The following is a 19,230-nucleotide window of genomic DNA, read 5'->3' as shown; positions in this document are numbered from 1 at the left end:
TTTCTAAAGCCAAGGATGAGGCAAACCTATTCCTACAGGAACAAGTTAAACTGTTAAGAAAAAATTCAACACAAGCTAATAATAGAACCAAAGTATGAATTTATTTTTATTCAAAATGATTTAATATTTACAAGTATTCACTGATTAGAGATATCAGCCACAACCTGACAAGTCCAAGTCAACAAGAAATATAATCTAATTTTACTGATCAGGACTTAAAGGGCTTTTACAAGTGACTGATTGATAACTTATCAGTCACCCAGCTCAAGCTCTATAACCTTGTTTCCACTGAGCTGTAGAACACGGGTCGGAACGGTTCTGTACGACATTTTGCCTATTTCTACTGTAACAGTCAATGGAAACCACCAGCAACCCTCCCGACCCCACTAAGGGACAAGGGTGTAAAGAAATTGAATGAATGAATGAACGAACGAACGAACGAACGAACGGACAGTCAATGGAAACAGAAAGTCCGATAGCCTTCCGTTCAGGTCTGTGGGTCTTCAGACAACGGTACGGAGCTAACTAGCATCATACAACACAGTCCATTGATTGGGGAACAGAAAGACATCAATCCTTGTCTCACTAATCCATGAGACATACACTAGCATGTCTCATGCTCTAGCATGAGACATGCTAGAGCCTCTAGTCTAGACATCTCTAGACTAGAGACAATCCTTACATGTGAAGCTGATCTTATCAACCTCAGAAGGTCTAAAAATCAATCACTGTCCTCTTCTGATCTGCTATGAGATGTTTGACTGACAGACCCTCCCACCAGGTTATGTCTGCATGTTTGCAGTTAATATTCACTCCACTGTTACTAACTCAGTGACTTTCTTGCTATATTTAACAACATTTCAGACAAAAAAAAACTTGGTATCGACCAAAATCAAAATCAGCAGGTCAGGCTTTTAAAAGACCAGTAATTGGTGATCGTACAGAAAACTGCAGTGAACTCCAACTTACAACTTTTGAGTTAAAATAGAAGCACATCTAAGTCTCTTATGGCAAAACTACAAACATCTTTCTTGTGGGACAACATGAGAACATCAAAAGACATTAGGTGCATAGGTTTAACCTCACCTGTCTAGTGAGAGTCCAACTGGCGGTTTAAACGTTCCCTGAATACAGCAGGACTGTGCCGTACTGTACAGCTCAGTCCAAACAAGGGATAAGACATGACAGGCTTGCTTTTGGGGCCCACTGCAGTCACTGGTACCAGTCAGCCTCTTGGAAAACAAGTCTTCTAAAAACCACTGAAAACCAATTCTAGATGTTGAATGTTTGGTTTGCCTCGCTTTGTCCAACAATATGTGCAATTTAAAGTGCAGTGAGAAGTTCGACAAACGTCTCTCCCTGATCCATCACTTGTCCTTTTTCTCGGCCTCTTGTGGGGATGTGTGAGGAGTCCCACTGTGCAGCACCAGAAGTCCACACAGAGTGAGAGAGATGCCTGTCCACCAGAGGGTGCTGTGAGTCTCACCAAAGATGAGTCTCCCAATGACAGCCTGAACACACCAACGGGATGCAAAAAGAATGTGAAGGTTTTCCAAACAGAAACTTTGAGCCTATGAGCTTCTGGCTAACACTTACAGAGGAGATGAAGTTGGAGGCGGTGGTGGTGACTGTGACCCCTGCTGAAGAAGAGCCGTGACGGAGAGCTTTGGAGAACATCGTCCACATTAGAGTGTTACAACTGAGTAGCAGGACTCCACACAACAGCCGAAGAGGAACATGGAGCTGAGAACAGAGACACTGTTAGCTATGTATGTAGAGTCTTACTTAGAATCACAGGTCAAATTAATTAAAGACAGTTTTTTATATACGGTTTATTGTTTTTGAAACCTTTACACTGTAAAAATTGAGAAGTGGGTGATTTTACTGTAGTTGAGTTGTCTGAAACAAACTGGATAGATTCCAATTTGAAAACTGCAGTACTTTGACTAAATTATTCCGAAATGAAGAGGAACTCTTAACTACATAACGCCAACAAAATGAAAATTTGAATTAACATTTATGTATTTAAAAAATATATTTTTAATACAGAAATATAAGTATGCTTTTTTTTATATATAAAATGACTGCATCAATGCGAAATGGAATGGAGGGAATCCGCATGTGGGACTACTAAGGTGTTAAAGAAGTTGTCTCATCTTCCTCTGATACGCCATAAATTATCTGTGCTTTACCTGAAGGAAGCAGTTTTCTCTGTTGCTTGTACATCTTTTCCCATCCAGTTATTTTTTGTAATAATTGGATTGTGTGCTCTTAACAGCTTCCCCAGCAACATTTCCCTTCTTTGTAGATTGTCAGTGGTCGGTTGCCATAATGCTACGTTAACATCGAAATTTTCAGAAAATTTTAATTTTGCGTTTTCATACGCCATAAGTAAAAACGTTGAGATATTACTATAACTTTCTTTTTTTGTATCGAATAACTGAAATAATATTCTAATTTCATTTGGATAAAACTGTAGATAAAATGTTTGACAAATGTAAAGATGTGTGCCGCAACTTCAACCTCGTCACACTGGAACAACCAGTTTTATTCAACTAAGGAACCCGGAAGGTTTAAAAAAGCTGTTACCCAGTCACACCGTGTGGCTCCGCCGGAACCCTGCGTCCAGCCGCTCAGGCCGGACTCACACATCTCCCTCAGGTAGTCTGCACCGAGGGTTAGCTTCGCAGACAGAGAACCAGCAGCGGCCAGAAAGCCCGCTGACAGCGCGTAAACAGAGCTGGAATCCATCTTTGAAATAAGCCGACAGATGAATACGGCAGCGCGCGCTGGACAGTTTCACAATAAAAGCATGCCTACAGATTGTCTTTTTGAGACTGTGTATGACGGCGGAGCAGTATGGAAAACCAAAGGTGCCACAGAATGTCACTTTTACCACGTGACTGGGCAAAATGTCACGCAAAAAACTTTCAATAGAGCTCTTCATGATACCCAGAAACATATGATATGAAACAGAGACCACACACACTCTTTGCAACTTATGGAGTCCTATCTGTTTTAAGGAGACATCAACAATTTAACCAAGGACAAAAAGATAATACATAAACTTGTCAAACTTGGAAAGCCAATAGTTAGATTACAGTTTATCAGTATTAATAGATTAGATTTACTACACAAAAAAAAATCCAACATTTTTTTAAGACTACATTTAACAAAAAGCAATTAATCCCAGTATGGTAAGTGGCATTATAATTTACAAGAAGAAAGATCCAACAAAATTAATATCAACATTTCTGGCTATCCTCTTCTGCCAATATAATGAAATACATTTTGTTATATTGAGATTGTATCTATCTATCAAACAACTTTATAAATCAGATTTGAAACTGAATGTGATAATGAACATGAAATGATAGAATGTACTTTGTTTTGTATTTTGTTAGTCTGCAAAAAATGTTGACCTCCATGCACATATCTGAAAATAAAAGAGTAGAATATCTTATAAACTAGAACATTTCTGATTAAATTTAAATGGGGCATGCCAAAGTGTGCCCGTCTGATGATACAAATTAGCATCGATGCTAAAGTAAGCTGCAATGTACTCAATAGCATGTGGAGAGTCACAAACATGTTGAGTAACATGGACTTAGTCCATCTGTATGTTAAAATTAGTGTACAAGTTAAAATGAACCAAATTGCTAACATTAGCCTAAATGCTGTTGCTAGCATGTTGTTTTACATTTTCTTCCTCCATTCAGTATACCAAGTGTGACTAATAAATAAGAAAAATAGATAAAAGCTATTTTTAGGGAAAAGGCTAATGCTAATGGGGAGCAGTGAAATGCTAATGTTTGTGCAGTGATGTAGGGAATCTCTCTCTTGAATGTAGTTCACAGACAGAGTTTTCCCTGATCTGTTCCATAGTTCTATCGCGACAGATCACCTTTCAGAGCACATTCGACGTTCAGAGAAGCAAGAAGTTACTAGAATATAGACATGAAGCAACAACAGATTGTTTGCAAACATGAAGCTTTTCCAGCTAAGCTTTCATGGGTCGACTTGGTAGACCTCAACATCCAAGTCGACTACGAAGCTGTCATTTTCCCTGTTGAAGACGACAGCCCCATTGAGCCGGAAGATGAATCAGAGATCCAGGGGGAATCAAGTCCTTCCGGCGACTTTGAGAATCCAAGATCATGACCGACTTTTAGACTAATAGGGCGATATTTGTGCCTGTGAAGAGGGAGTTAAAAAGAGTTTTGGAGTCAGAAATCCACTGTGCTGTGTGTGTGTGTTTCAGAGAGAAATATTACTGATTCTGTGAGACACTCGATTTTTCTCGTTTTTATCAATTTATGTCGTCATTTACGTCAGAATCCCACTAAAAGTAATAGTTCCCTTCTCGGGATCAAGCTGAACGTTTTGATACCACTTTTGTGGGGGTGCACGCAGCGGTACGGCCGCATTAACGGTGACGGAAGAAAAATAAATAAACTATAATAATAGAGACATTCTATTGGGTGTAGAACAATAGTTGCCTGCCATGCAATGCATGGAGGCTGCTTTACCTATGCATTTCTATGGCAGGCACCAATTAATATAATTTTAAAATTATCATTATATAAATAAGTGCATAGATATCTACACTAAGCAAAACACAAACTCCACCTGCTAAAACTTTCTTTAGACAAAGTTGGAAAGTCACACGCAACAATAAAGATCGATTGATCGATATGTAGCATTTCACATATTCTACATATTGATCAATATACTATCCTTAATCAAAATTATTGACAAAAACAAACGCATTAAAATATTATTTTATAATAATGACTGATTTTATTTTGAAAGCGTCACTAGTTTTCCGCATTCCGAGTTTTTCACGTTGCGGCGATGTTTTGCACCAATCACAGCAGCTCTTGTAGTCACGTTCATGTTTTGGTGCATTAGCCTGGTTAGCCCGTTAGCTGAGCTTCTGTTGTAGATCATTTAGCGATGAATAAGGGGAAAGCTAGCGGCGTGTCGTGGGTCAAACCGGCGGAGCCGTCCTTTCTGAAGAAGTTTAAAACCGACGTGGGATACAAAGAAGGACCAAATGTTGACACCAAGGTAAGATTCTGTAGAAGTGGGACACGGTCAGCTTCAGGTTGGGACCCGTTTCATCACCAATTAAGTAATAATAGGGAATCGATTTTGTCCCTCCAGTCCCCCACCCCAAAAATTATTGAACTAGTCATCAAATTTAGACGAAACATTTTTAATCAGCCTCTCATTACAGCTTTACAAAACATAAATAATTTGTGATAGCATTTTCCCCCCCATTAAGCAGAGGGATAAATTATTCGGATCTTAAAGGAATGAATTATGAAATGAAATGTTACTTCAATATTTGGTCCCTGAAGAAGAGAATCGGTTCTTAAACTGGGCTTCATGTCGGGTAACTGCAGGAGGTGGGCACCGCCATTTTAGACACGTTTATCCTTCCCTAAATCTAAAGTATATTTGGTGATGAAGCTATTTTCTTGGTAATAATTTAGTTAAATTAAAAATTACTTAATTTATTCCAAAAAGAAATGAAATGTCATAAACTCATATCATCCAAGTATCTTCAAAGAGTTGTAGATGGTGATGCTGTGGGCAGGAAGGATCTCCAGTAGCAGTCAGTCTTGCAAAAAATCTAAAGAGGTCTCTGACTGAAGACTCACCGATACTGTATATTGGTCTTATGACATGCTAGAAGCTCAGTATCTGAGCAGCTCAGATGATATTTCACAGTAAGACCTCTTGGATGGAACCATACGTTTTTAGATAGTACTGCTAATCCAGCTCATTTGTTTTAGCTGCTTACATAGTGTTCTGCACATCCTGGTTTAACTGAACAGGTGAGCTTAGTAAAATGGTTGCACTGTGTACATCAAGGTTATTATAGTTAACAAAAACTAACCAAATAATGAAAACGGAAATTGAGAAAAAATTTTTAACGGAAATAAATCCATCCATCCATCTTCTTCCGCTTATCCGGGATCGGGTCGCGGGGGCAGCAGCTTCAGAAGGGAGGCCCAGACTTCCCTCTCCCCAGCCACTTCTTCCAATAATTAATGGAAAAAACGTATAACTGTAATTATATTGTGTTTATAAAACGTATATGAAATGATATAATTTTCTTTGTTTTGTTTATTAGCCTTTTGAAATGATGTGAAATATATATATATATATTTTTTTTTTCCACCACACAAGCAGTTTACATCAACTGTTAGCAGATTAATGTTCTCCATTCTCCTCTTGGCAGCACATAAGCTGTGCCGCAAAATGGAGACAAACAACTGGGAGACAGAGTCAGTCGATGTTCAGCAATTAAATACATTTTCTGAAAATGCTATCTCCTGTTGAGTATTTATTACCCAGTGGATGTTCACAATACAGTACTTTGACCTTTTGAATACTACACCTAAAAAAATTAACCAGTTTGTAAAAAAACATTACGGTAGCTAATAAAAAGCAAACAATATTTAATAACTAATAAAAGCTAGCTAGCACACTCCAAAAGTTAACTGAATTAGACAAAAAGTCACAACAAAGAGTAAAACTTAACTTGAGTTACACAGTTTTATAACCCTGGTGGACATTCTATACAATAAGCCCTCTAGTGAAACTCAACATGTGTTAGACTTGACCTTATTAGACCTTTTCCTATCTTTGCTCTCTCAGCGTCAGGCGATGCCCACGCCGGACGACGACAGCGGAAGCGACCGAGAAGACGAACTGCCTCAAGTCGTGGTCCTAAAAAGCGGAGACCTGAGTGCAGACGAAGTGAAGAAACTCAAGGGTGAACTGCAAACCGGAGGCGAGGGTGAGAAAGGTCAGGTCGTTCCTCTAGTTACACAACGGGAGACAGCAGCGGTTGCAGCGTTAAAACCCTTTGCCTTTTCCTCTCTGTCCCATTCACAGGTGAAGAAGCTCCTCCGGATGGCAAAATTCTCTTCAAGAAACCAGCCAAGCGCTTGTCCTCTGACAAGTTCCAGGGCATCACTGCCAGCTCCAGCAAGAAGAAGAAGGAAGACAGAGCAGGAGAGCAGGAGGAGGACAAGGACAGAAAATCTGGGAAGAAAGTTAAAAATAACAGTCTGCTGTCATTCGGAGATGATGAAGAGGAAGAGAACGATTAAACGGAAGACACAAGTGAAGGATAGAAACCAGAAGCGATGTTGAGGAGTTAAATGTTGTCATGTTTGGTCTGAAAGGACGTCTCCATTCTCCTGTGTTTGCTGCTCAGAAATCTGAGAACAGTTTTCACCTCCAGCTGGACCAGCGATCATTTCTGACAAAATCCACAACCGCTTTCATGTGTATCCGGTACCGCTCTGACGTCTCCAGCAACTCCTCTATTCTTTCTGTTGCTTCTAAAAGCCAGACTTTTTCAGACTGAGTTTTTTCAGAGTTTCTAAAACTCTCCATTGTTCATTTTGGGTAATGACCTTTTTTTTTTCTACTTTAGACGAGTGGACAACAAATTATCCTTGGCAGCTGTCCTCAGATTTTTAAAGACCTGACCGAACTGTAGAGATGGATCAGCCAGCTGGTCCATCAACTGCCATGACTCTAACTTTACTAGAAATACCAGCATCACTGCTCCGGGATCTAACCGAGTCTAAACCTTCTTTCATCAGCACCACTGAAAAAAGAAGGAAAACTGGCACATAACATATGATATAAAGGCATATTTAGAAACCCAGCACAGTGCTGCCTGTAGCTCACCATGTAAAGAGTCCCATCTGTCTGCACAGAGACATTCTGCGTGTCACATCAGCAGAACGCCATGGAGGCCCAAACCTGACCGTTACAAAGAAAATCTGAAATATATAAATGGCCCAATAAATCAATCAATACACTTAAAAAGCACCAATGAATTTACTAAAGAAGAATTTTATCTCATTTATTAATTCACTAATCAATAAATGATGCTTCATACTGTCTGATTTTAGTTGGCTATGAGTTCTACAGTGAAATATTTTATCATCTGACAATGTATTATGGGGGGAGTATGACCCGTTAATGCAATTTTTCATCACAATCCCCTCCAGATCATAAGAAAATATGTAATTTTTATATCAATCTGACAAAATTTTTTGATGGTTTTTTGCAGTAGTGTCCTCCAGTTTTTTTTTTCTTGTTAGATGTTTCTATTTCTTGCTTGAGGAGTATTTTTTAATTATTTAAACTTATACTTTACATATTAAAAAAAACATGTTTGAAAAACAGGTCAATTTAAGATAAAAATTGCGGGGGGCAGGGCGGTTTGGCATTTTTTCCCTCATCTTCCCTCGAACTTTGAGGCCACCACAGCGCCCTCTTGTGGCCCCCACTTTGAAACACACCAGGTCAATTCATACTTTCCAAGGAAAACACAAGTGTTAAAGAAACTTTAATCGAACCTCTTTATTTCAAAAGGTATGATCAACTCCCACACCTGCATCCAGATCATTACAATTGATGGAAGAACGTTTTCTCTCTGAAAATGGAGCCCGGATAAAAACCTTGAATTACGAGGACGGGACGGGTGCGCTTGCTTTAGTCTCTGCACCGTCTGCTGTCCGTCTAATAAATACTTCCCCCCCTGACAGAGCAGCTGAGGAAAAGCCCAGCTGTTTCTGATGAGGCCTGTCCCGACGCGAACAGCTGGATGTTGTGGCAGAAGCCTCACAGCAGAGGTAAAGTCGGCTCTAGCAAGACTCAAACTGGTTTTCACCGCAGCATCCAGGAGCGAAAAGGGAAACCGAGGAACTGTGTGACTGGGGGGAAATTTAAAAAGCACGGTAATGTTGCACAAACAGAAATCTGCAGGCAGGACGCGGGTTTGGAGTCACGTTTAAAGTAAAAGTGACAGAATCCAGTGAGGCGTGATAAATGGTGCTGACCCAGCAGATGGAAACATGGCGGCTGGTTTCCAGCCTGTATGACTGAAGGAACCTTCTCGAAGAGCTGAAGTGCTGTCATGAGTTCCTGAAAGAAGAGCGGTTAACATTTGGCTCTAGCATCCTGCTGCGGTTACAATAAGGGAAGGTCAAAGGCCATGGTTTTGTTTTTGCTGCACCTCCTGGATGAGCTGCGCTCCGTTTGCGGACGGAACCTTCTGGAGAAATTGATTGGTCTTGATCTGCTGCATCTTTACTCCTGCTGTGTGTGTGTGTGTGTGTGTGTGTGTGTGTGTGTGTGTGTGTGTGTGTGTGTTTCTGGGTGAAGGTCTCCTGTCCTGCTGTCAGTTTGCATCTGCTGGTGGTCAGCTCCCTACAGAGACTTCTTGGTCATTTTCTTGCCCTTCTTCAGGGACAGCTTGTTCCTGATGAAGCCCCGCTTCCTCTTGGCTGTCTGCACACAAGAACAAAACAATAAATACACATCAGGTTGAAATTATTCAGAAGTATTCAAACCTTTTTTTTTTTTTTTTTACATTTAATCACGTTGCAACCATAAATGTGCTGTATTTCAGTATGACATCATTTTGATCTGGAAGGAAAATGATTCCTAGTCTTTACAAAAAAATGTTTTTGTGGTGTTTGTTTAAGCCTTCCTGATTGGGCAGAGATCGTCAGTGTCAGTATTCCCCACAGATTTATTACATTTAGGTCTGGACTTTGACTGGGACATTTTAACTGTAGATGTAGGTTTATCACTGCAAAAACACCAAATCTTACCAGGTGTTTTTACTTTAGTTTCAAGTGAAGATGTTTAAGTTCACTTGAAATAAGACACAACTAACTTACAAGTAACTCTTCAGACAGATATGAGCTTGTTTCAAGTCAACTTATTAATTACATGGAAAAAATATACTGTAATAAGTAAAATAATCTACCAATGGAAATATTATATTTTTAAAATCAATATTGAAGAATTATTTACTTAAAACAATCTCCTACATCTTACTGTAAAGTTAGGGTTTGATTTTAGGGTTAGGGTTAGGTTTTGATTTATTTCAAGAGTACCAACTTATTTGCAGTAGAAACTAAAGCTACTTATTAATATTTGGTGTTTTGCAGTGATTGTCCTGATGGAAGGTGAATCTGTTGTATGAAATGCATCATAGTGTTGGGGTAACCCTGACCCTTACCTTTTTGGAGGTGTACTTCTGCCTGAGGATGTCGGTGCTGCGCAGCTTGCCCTCCAGTCGGTCCCGGTTCTCCAGCTTCTTCACCTTGTATATCCGGACCAGCCAGTGCTCGGAGGTGAAGGCCTCCTCCAGGTGCTTCAGCTTTATGTCCTTGTTGCCGATCTCGGCGTTACGGGTCCGGTCAAAGCCGGGAGGGGTCCGGAAGTCCAGCTTTTTACCAGACGTGAACAGAAACAGAAAAACATAAAGGTGGTGTTCTGATTTGATGACACTGGTTGCTGTGGTAACCGCGGTGAAGCAGCTGGTACCTGCATCTCTCCGAAACGGTAGTAGGACATCTTGTACATGAGGCAGTTGAGCAGCGTGGGCGAGCCGGCCTTGTCCACCCGGAACTCTCCCTGGGGGGTGAAGTAGTCACTCTCCTGTGAGAGTAGGGTCGGGTCAGAAAAGCAATAAAAAAAAATCTTGATACCTGTGGGGTCAGAGGTCAGCTTACCCTGATGTCCTTCGGGTGCTCCCCCTCGGCGATGCGAACCATCCACAGGAACTTGTTGATGTCGTCCCCTGAGTAGCCGATCACCCCGCCGAAGATGATCAAGACATAGTCCACGTCCAGAGACCTCATGATGTCATAGGCCGCCGACTCATTGGATGACATTGCCTTGCCCACCTGCATCAGAACACACACACACCACACTGAGCACATTCTCATTGTTCAGCCGCAGGGCGAACATGTCTTCCTTTTGGTGGAGGATGATGAAGACGACACACTTCGTTCTCAGAGCGTCCACCATGTTGAAAAAAAAAAAAAAACGGCATTCATTAACGGATGAAGGACCTCAAAGCAGATTTCATTCAACCCAATAACAATCTGATAGTTTGATCTTGTAGGAATTCATTATCTGTTTTGTCAGAGAATCGTTCCAGAAGGTTTCATCTGTGCGTAGGAAGGATCTCCTGTAGCAGTCTGAGTTCCTTTTACTAATACAGTGTTTACTCCTTGCAAAGCTCCCCAAAAATTTTTAAATGAAGTCTGTTTGACAATTCTCTTAAGTATGTGATTATCCATCCACATTTTTTCTTTCCACTTAATTTTCTCTTAATATGTTTAAATTGAACACTCTGAACAATCAGCTTCTTGTGGACCTTTATCCAGTCAGGGTGTCCTACTGACTCAGAGAAGTGTAGAGGTTCAGGAAACCTCAGCAGGTGTTTGGAGTTCATTTGCTGATTAATGTGTGAAAACCATCAGTTTCCCAGTTATTTTATGACCTGTGTTCTTAATGTCTGAGACAATAAATTTTGGGTTTTCATTCTCTGTAAACCATAACGATCAAAGTTGCAAGAAATAAAGGCTTGAAATATTTCTCTGAGTCTCCTTCAGACTAGCCAGCTTCAATTAGGAAACAGCTGGTGGAACTGAGCATCAGCTGAGCTCATTATAGGAGCTACTTCTCAGTGAAACAGATAAAAACATTAAAGGGTTAATAGAAGAGCCATGTTGTGAGGGCGTCCTGGAGACAGACTTTCAGAAAGAGCAGGAGTTTCTTAAAGAGACAAGAGGCCCAATTTAAAGGCGCTAAATTACAAAGTCAAATTTCTTTTAAGTAATGTGATGTATAACAACTGAAGTTAACAGCTATTCAATTTTTCTATGAAATGTCACCATGTGGCTGAAAACCACAAGATGCTGCCCCATTAATTATACTTCTGTTAGAGGAATCAGCATGTGGGGGATCTGCAGTTAAATATCATCATTTGGAGAGTCTTTAATGAAAAGCTGTGTGGAAGCAGAGGCGGCTCTCACCAGAGCGATGTGGCTGTTGTTCCAGGTGTTGTTGTCCACCAGAGTGGTCCGGTTGGCCATGCCTGCTATCTGGTAGCCGTAGTCCCACCATGACATCACTCTGGCGTGTTCGTCTGTGTTCTGCCTCAGCCAGTAGTACGCCTCCCGGAAGTCGTCCAGGATGTTCCGGGACCTGGCCGGGACAGACGGAAACATGTCATCCATGTGCTTGCCTCGAACACCCCCCCCCCCCCCCCCCCCCCCCCAACCCTGCCAACGACCCCGGCTTGCGACTTGGCTCACCCGTCGTGGTTGTAGGACGCCAGCACCACGCTGGGGCTGGAGTAGGCATTGCTGGTGACCCAGGTGCAGTGGACGGCGAACATCATGAGCAGCATGAGCATCAGCATGGTGACAATGGACTTAATGTTGGGGCCCAGGCCCTCCTCCGGCTTCTCCTGCTCAGAAACGTGTTTCCTCACCTTGCCGGCCTGCAGGGGGCGAAGTCAGGACAGGTTAGTGAAGGTCCAGTAGGATTATTACACACATGCAGCAGAAAGCAGCTGGTTATCAATCACTTCAAGTGTCATGGTGGATCAGATGTCATTAAAAATCTAAAAAGGCTTTTTAGATACTTTTTAGAGCTGCAGCTAATTGTTATAGCCATAGATTATTCAGGCAAACAGAAAATAATTTACATTCTGCAGATTTTTCATTTAACCACTTCACGCCTTTTTTTATACAATATTAGAAATAGCAGTTCAACAGATTTACAGACAGATTTATTTTCTAACTTCGCATTCAGTTCAAAACAACAGCTCGCGGGCCAATCACAGGTAAGGCACCATGCCTCGGGCCCCTGGCGGCCCCTCACCTTATCATAGAGGTTTCCTGCGTTCTTCCTGTCGTCCTCGTCACTGCTGTCCTCGGCGGGCGGACTCTGTCTCTTCATGTCGTCACCCAGGTAATGCTCGAAAACGCTGGAGAAGGCCACGGCCGACAGCATGCACACCACCGGGGTCAGAGTGAGCATCAGGCGCACCATGACGCCGGCGAAGTACACGGCGCTGATGGCGTACAGCGCCACTGGAGGCAGGAGGCAGACGGGGTTAGAGGCACTCAGCTACAGATGAAACCACAAGTTTACATACTCCTGAATAATAATAATAATAATAATAAAAAGAAAAACACACTTTTTATTCCTTACTGTCTGAAGTTACATCAGACCAAACTTCTCTTGTTTCAGGTCAGTTAGAATTATTTCAATTATTACTATTTGCTAAATGCCACAACCAAGAGACAGAGAGACAGACAGCTAGGGATAAAGACAACGCTAAGCCCCGCCTCCTGGCTCTGATTGATCGTTTCTAGTTAGCACTGGGAGAAGACAGAGGAGCTCCATTTTTTCACAGATTATCTGTCACATAACATACAGTCACAACATGGTGATAGTTTCAACAAATCTTTAAAAAAAAATTTAGTTTTTTTTAATTTTTTATAAAAGTTACCAATTGCTGCTTTAATGGATAGTTTTATTAATACATTCTGCCATTACTGAACCTTTAAGGTCATCCATATTCTCGATATGGCCCCAAAATTCTACAGGCCGTCACTGTGAAACGACAGAGTTCCTTTTCCTACAGTTTGTTTGCAGTGATGGTAACTATATAACAGCTTTCCACTGGATCCTACTCACTTTCTGTCAGTAAACACAAACTCTGCTTAAAAATCATCAAAGTAGCTCTGACGATAACTCTGGCTGCCGGTTTCAGGACCTCTGCTGTAAACAACATGTCGATGTTTTGACGTGAGCTTACCAAAGACGCGTTCATCATTGATGTTCCTGATGCAGAACCAGAGGCCAGCAGGGAACGTACAGACCAGAATGTGGAGGTCGAAGAAGAACGAGACCCAGGTGGTGGGCTGATGCTCCGACACCGAGGCAATGATGGGAATGTGGATCTTAGCATAACTGTGAAGTAGAGACATCAGCAGCGGCCTTTAGAAGCTTTTCTTCCACTTTATCTCCCCCCATGAATGTTATTCTACAGACAGGAATGTCTTTAATCGAACTGTGAGAACTCACCCGGTGTCCCACAGGGAGTAGAACCGGCCGCTCCACGGAGCAATGTACCCTGGAGGGGAAACATGCAATGTTTGAGCTAAACAAACCAAAATGAACACACACTGCAGGGTGTGTGCCAGTGGTGTGACATCTATACAGTAGTTTATGTGCCCTGCATGGGAAGACCCACCGCGCAGGTGAACATCAACATGTCTGGCACTGCAGCATATGCAATGTGATCTACAGGTTGCATGTGATCACCATGGCAACCTGTTCCATGTTTTCTAAAGATAACATGGAATGAAGACGGCGTCTCTGAGGTTAGGGGTACACAATATATCAGCATTGATCAGATATAAGTAATTATTTAACATATCGGTATGGATCCAATACTAGTTGCTTTTTATCTTGTTGTATCGATCCCATATTAATCATTTAACATATCGGTATCGGTCCAATAAGTAAAACAAGGTTGCTAATAGCAACTGATGTTTATTTCCTTCTTGTTGCCATTTATGTTTCTGGAGGAAGCTGGTCATGTGGAATTTATTCAATTATGTGACAGTGATGGCGCAGAGGATTGTGGGTAGTTTAACTGAAGCAGAGAAGCAGAGTGGTCACTTTTACAAAGGTGTAGGAAAATATACATATAATATCAGTAAATATCAGTTATTGGCTATGACTGCAGTATTAACATTGGTCCAAATTTTCATTTGTGCATCTCTGAGATTCCATCAGCTGCATACTACACATATGAGCCACTGCTTCAGAATGTACATAATGATCATTTATTCATATAGTGGATGTTGACCAAAGTGCTGTACAATTCATTACAATAAAGATAATAATAATAAGAACAAGAAAAAAATATATAAAAGACAAGTAAAAAAATCCCACAAATATACACAATAAATGTCATCATAAAAGAAACTTTTACTTCTAAAATCCCAAGCTACACTGTGCAGACGCTTTGCCTGGACTGTTAAAGATTGATGTTCTCTGCATGTCAAATGTTTGAAGTGTGATGAACTAATACCCCAAGTGGTCAAATTTCCTAATAATTTGACCACTTGGTGGCACCCATACACTTTATAAAGTATTCAATTTTCTCTTCAACAGCCACGTTCTTAAACTAGTTTAAAGTTTACTGGATAAATGTGGTTGTGTTACATTAGTTGATCAACAAAAGGTCACTCAGAACCATTTTGGTTTGAGAACAGGCTCTGTGCCAACACACTGTGTGTTTCCTTCTTCACTGAGCCAAGTTTTTGCCACCTGCTGCATAAATAATACATGATACTTTATTTCTTAAATTCATCATTTCTAGATCCCATAAATCAAATACTTGTACTACCAATGACAGGGCAGAGGGCTGAATAATAAGGATGATTATGTTTTATCTGAACAGAAATAGCTGCTAATTGTTTGAGCAAACTGCTTTGGTGCTGAAACACCTGTGCAGTTATGGTTCTGATTAGCAGTTTGTCACAACTAGATGATTTGTGCAGAAACAATAAAAACAGCATACATTTTTAAACACAGATTAGATTTTAGATTTGATTTAGCAAGAACAAGTCGTAAAAGTAGGGGGAAACAAAACAACAAAGCATCATATTTGTGTTGTATATCTGTAAATGGCTGCCCTTCTCTCCAAGGGGTTTATTATTTTGTTTATGTCATTAGCATAAATGTGTTAAGAATGAGAACAGGCTCCATGTGGAACAGAAAGTATTTTAACAGCACTTTGCCAGCTAAGAAGAGAAGCGGCTGGCAGTGTTCACCTCGTTTTGTCGTTCCTGAGCTTTTAGAACCGAGTGATTTGGCTGTAGTGAGCTTGTTGTGTCTGAGTTACCAGCTGAAAAAGCAGACCCATTATCATTGACAGGGTAAAAGCCCCATCATGGTAATTGCTATCAAAACAACCTTTGCTCGCTAATTCCAGAGTTGTTCCCTCGCAGCACGACTCTGCGGCATGAACAGGAATGGACTAACGCGCTCGTTCAGCTCCGCATTAGCTTTTGCCAGACGATTAGCTTCGTCATCCAAACTAAACACAATGGTAGCCATTTAATCTCAGGTTTTCAGGGTGATCTCATAGAACCCCTTTAACAAAACACTAAAATGAGTAGCTGTAGCTGATTGTACTACAGTAGGTTTGTTTTATTTTTCTAATTTATATCTAAAGTGTATTTATAAATTAAGTTGTACACCATGTAAATATTTTCTCTTCCCTTTAAGCTGATTTTTTTGCTTGCCTCATGTTTGCCACCTCCATGAGGCAGGGTGGGTAGAAGTCATTACATCTCTGTTATGATGCTGATTTGTCAAACGAGCTCAAGGCTGACCATCGACAGACGAGTTAGCTTAGCGGGTCGAGGGGGTGATGGTTTGTGCAACCAGCCAGCAACAGGATATATAGGCGCACATCTACAGGAATGAACACGTTGATAAAGTTCCATACTTTATCTCAGTCGATTCAGAAGTGAAAGTGAAACTTATATCTGGCGCCCCAAACCATCCCTGACAGTGGGAACTTATCTGGACTTATAGTAACATAGACTCTGGTCTTCCAGACTCTGGGATCATAACTTTTGAAATGAAATGAAACTTTTCACCTGATGAAAGGACTTTGGACCACTAAGAAACCGTCCAGTTCATTTTCTCTTTAGTCCAAATAAGAGGCTTCAGGCGTTCTCTCTGGTTGGACACCAAGAACAGAACATTTGTAGCCCATGTGTAGGATTCATCTGGATGTAGCAGCTCTTTAATCCTCAGTCCATTCCTTGTGAAGATCCCCAAAATTTGTGAATGGATTCTGCTCATCAGTCCTGTCAAGGCTGCAATTCTCCCTGTTCTGGTTCTGGTGCAGCTTTACATGTTTTCCTTGCTATGACTAGGCCTGTCACGATAACAAATTTTGCTGAGCGATTGTCTAAAAAATTATTGCGATAAACGATAATATTGTTTCAAGACCTTTCGACACTGATTTAATGGAAATTACTAATAATGCATGCAATTTCCTGCCATAGATAGATACATTTTATTTTCAAAATAACACATAACACTGGAACTAATAAATTAAATAAACAAAACAACCAAAAACAAAAATAAAATGGATTCTCAGTCTCCATTAACAAAAAACGTACTTTAATAAAAACTAAACGACACAAAGCCAAAGTGGAAATAAATACTGCATTCAACCAAAATAGTGCAGATTATGAAGTCTGTATTGCCCTTCAGTAATCACTAGATTTAAATGGAGGAGATGGGCACATCCGACTACCTAATGCAGTAGTTCACACTACACGATTTTTTGCCCCCATTTTCCCCTTACGATAATCTTAGAAAGTTGGCCGATCTAAGATTGTCTTAACCGATGATCCTGTAGTGTGATGTAGATCGTCGTGGCCGCTCCGATCTAAATCAGGAGTTTTCCCCGAATGGGAGCTTAACGCTGAATGTGGCAGGGAGCCAATCAGAAAGCGCGGATTCTCCTCTGTGATTTCTGAGGGGAAATTACGAGGGGAATCCCAAACAGCTGACACAGCGACAGGAAGTCCAGCGGACATCTGAGATGATATGTGGAAACAACATTAATGTTTATTCAACATTTTGTGCAAAGAATATAGAAATGACAAGGGGAAGAGTTGGAGCCAAATTGCTACCGCAGTTGATAAACCCGGTAAGTTTTCAGCTGTTCTTCGTTAACGTGACATGAATGGGTTATAATGATTTTCATTCAGTCAGGACTTTACGCTGACTCTAGCCACATGCATCACAGGTAGATTCTAATAAAGCATTGATTAATGTCTGGTTTTAAGATTAGTTAACTGGACTCGTAGCCATTATTTTGTGCCCATGTGGCTGGACACCACACGGCACGACGAACCCGATCGAACAGTTATACCTAGGATGTCTGTCGGCTAATGTGTGGTGGTCTCAGGTTTTGAAAATGGGCTGACAACTCTTTTAGTGTGCGCTGGGCATTACAGAAAGGAAATGAAGAATGGAGGGTCAGTGAAGAGCACCGGAGTTGAGCCTTTTTCATTCAGTGTCAACAGAAAGAAAAAACGGCAGGAAGAGACGATAAAGCTGATAATTAAAATGAGGTCAATAGGTTTAATTTATTGTGCAATTAATTGATTTATCATTTATTGCGACAGGCCTAACTATGACTGTGCTTGGATGCAGTACTCTGAACAACCAGCTTCTTTACTAGTGACCTTTTGTGGCTTCCTCTCCTTATGGAGGATGTCAATGACTGTTTTCATCCTTGAGAGAATTCGGAAACCTCTGCAGGCATTTTCAAGTGAAAGTCTGGTTCGTTTGAGAAGGTGTGAATGCATAATCAAACTCTAATGCAGACCAGAAAAAATAAAGATCTGGTCCACCTACAACCCTACGTCTCAATTCGGTTGAAATAAACTCTGGTGCGGTTCAAATGTATCTTTGAATGCCAAGCTGACTGGAGACCACTCCAAAAGCAGGAAGTGGACTTTAGCGTAGGGGATTCAGGAAAAATGCAACCAAAACTAATGTGTGAGTCTAGCTATAGAGGGAGAATATGGTTCATGGTCTTTTGTCAAATGGAAAAGCGAAATCCTACAACCACTAAAGTCTGATGCCACTCCATTATGTTTACGTTTTGTGAAAAAGGAAGTTGTTCTCATGTCTTTTTCAGAAGTTTTCATGTCATTTCCTTCAGTGGTTCTTGGTGCAGTGTGAAAGAGAACCACAGCAGCTAAAAATAGAACTAATGTTGTAATTTTTTTCAGCGAGTCTACTGGCCTATCAGGTGTGAAAACAGCCTTAGTCATTGGAGTAATGGTGTGACAATGATTCGTTTACCTTTTTGACAATATTCAAATTTTCTGAGACAATTCATTTTGGATTTTCATTATTTGTAAGCCATAATCAAAAAGACAAGAAATGTAGGTGTGAAATATTTCACTATATGTAAAGAATGTGCATAAAATGAGTTTCACTTTCTAAAAAAAGTGACAAAAATATATTGATCTTTTTTATGACATGCTAATTTTGTGAGACATACCTGTACAGGCGTAAACAAGACCCAGAAGTCATGATTAAGGTGAGATATGTCATTCATATTTTAAGCATAGTTTTTTCATCATTATTCTTCTTGAAAATCTTGTGATCTATGAATGGTCAGAGGGATGCCAGAGAAGTCTCACTTCTGTTGGATTATGACAGAAATGTTTAGTGAGAGAGTCTAAAGCTGTGAATCGCAAGGGCTACAAAGCACCAGCAGTAAAATATTTAACCTCCAGTTGAACAGATTTTGTTTCTAGTGTT

General features: G+C 40.7%; 3 protein-coding genes across 4 annotated transcripts in view; 1 reads left to right on the top strand and 2 right to left on the bottom strand.

The window, feature by feature from the left end:
• Positions 1-79: 79 nt before the first annotated feature.
• LOC103136963 (transmembrane protein 42) lies at positions 80-2,826 on the bottom strand. Its single transcript, XM_016670660.1, has 4 exons — positions 2,590-2,826; positions 1,597-1,743; positions 657-1,511; positions 80-621 (listed from the first exon to the last, which is right to left on the bottom strand). The coding sequence occupies exons 1-3, from the start codon at positions 2,749-2,751 to the stop codon at positions 1,368-1,370; spliced, it is 453 nt and encodes a 150-aa protein (XP_016526146.1). The 5' UTR covers positions 2,752-2,826; the 3' UTR covers positions 80-621; positions 657-1,367.
• Positions 2,827-4,866: 2,040 nt separating this feature from the next.
• Positions 4,867-8,096, top strand: kiaa1143 (KIAA1143 ortholog). Of its 2 annotated transcripts, none has more exons than XM_007550442.2 (3): positions 4,867-5,070; positions 6,670-6,811; positions 6,910-8,096. In XM_007550442.2, the coding sequence occupies exons 1-3, from the start codon at positions 4,957-4,959 to the stop codon at positions 7,125-7,127; spliced, it is 474 nt and encodes a 157-aa protein (XP_007550504.1). In that variant the 5' UTR covers positions 4,867-4,956; the 3' UTR covers positions 7,128-8,096. The 2 variants fall into 2 exon arrangements, with proteins under 2 accessions (XP_007550504.1, XP_007550503.1); XM_007550441.2 differs by having other exon boundaries at positions 4,869-5,070; positions 6,670-6,820.
• Positions 8,097-8,385: 289 nt separating this feature from the next.
• Positions 8,386-19,230, bottom strand: part of LOC103136961 (dolichyl-diphosphooligosaccharide--protein glycosyltransferase subunit STT3B-like) — a 29,871-nt gene continuing 19,026 nt past the window's right edge. The window contains exons 8-16 of the mRNA XM_007550440.2: positions 13,939-13,987; positions 13,670-13,824; positions 12,727-12,938; positions 12,156-12,343; positions 11,874-12,045; positions 10,563-10,736; positions 10,375-10,488; positions 10,067-10,276; positions 8,386-9,327 (exon numbers count right to left, since the gene is read on the bottom strand). Coding sequence (XP_007550502.1) covers positions 9,247-9,327; positions 10,067-10,276; positions 10,375-10,488; positions 10,563-10,736; positions 11,874-12,045; positions 12,156-12,343; positions 12,727-12,938; positions 13,670-13,824; positions 13,939-13,987 — 1,355 coding nt within the window. The 3' untranslated portion in view covers positions 8,386-9,246. The remainder of the gene's footprint in view (positions 9,328-10,066; positions 10,277-10,374; positions 10,489-10,562; positions 10,737-11,873; positions 12,046-12,155; positions 12,344-12,726; positions 12,939-13,669; positions 13,825-13,938; positions 13,988-19,230) is intronic.

Source organism: Poecilia formosa, unplaced genomic scaffold, assembly GCF_000485575.1.
Source record: "Poecilia formosa unplaced genomic scaffold, Poecilia_formosa-5.1.2 Scaffold36, whole genome shotgun sequence".
Lineage (NCBI taxonomy): Eukaryota > Metazoa > Chordata > Actinopteri > Cyprinodontiformes > Poeciliidae > Poecilia > Poecilia formosa.
Note: the sequence above shows the minus strand (reverse complement) of the source record. Positions and strands in the feature narration are given on the sequence as shown.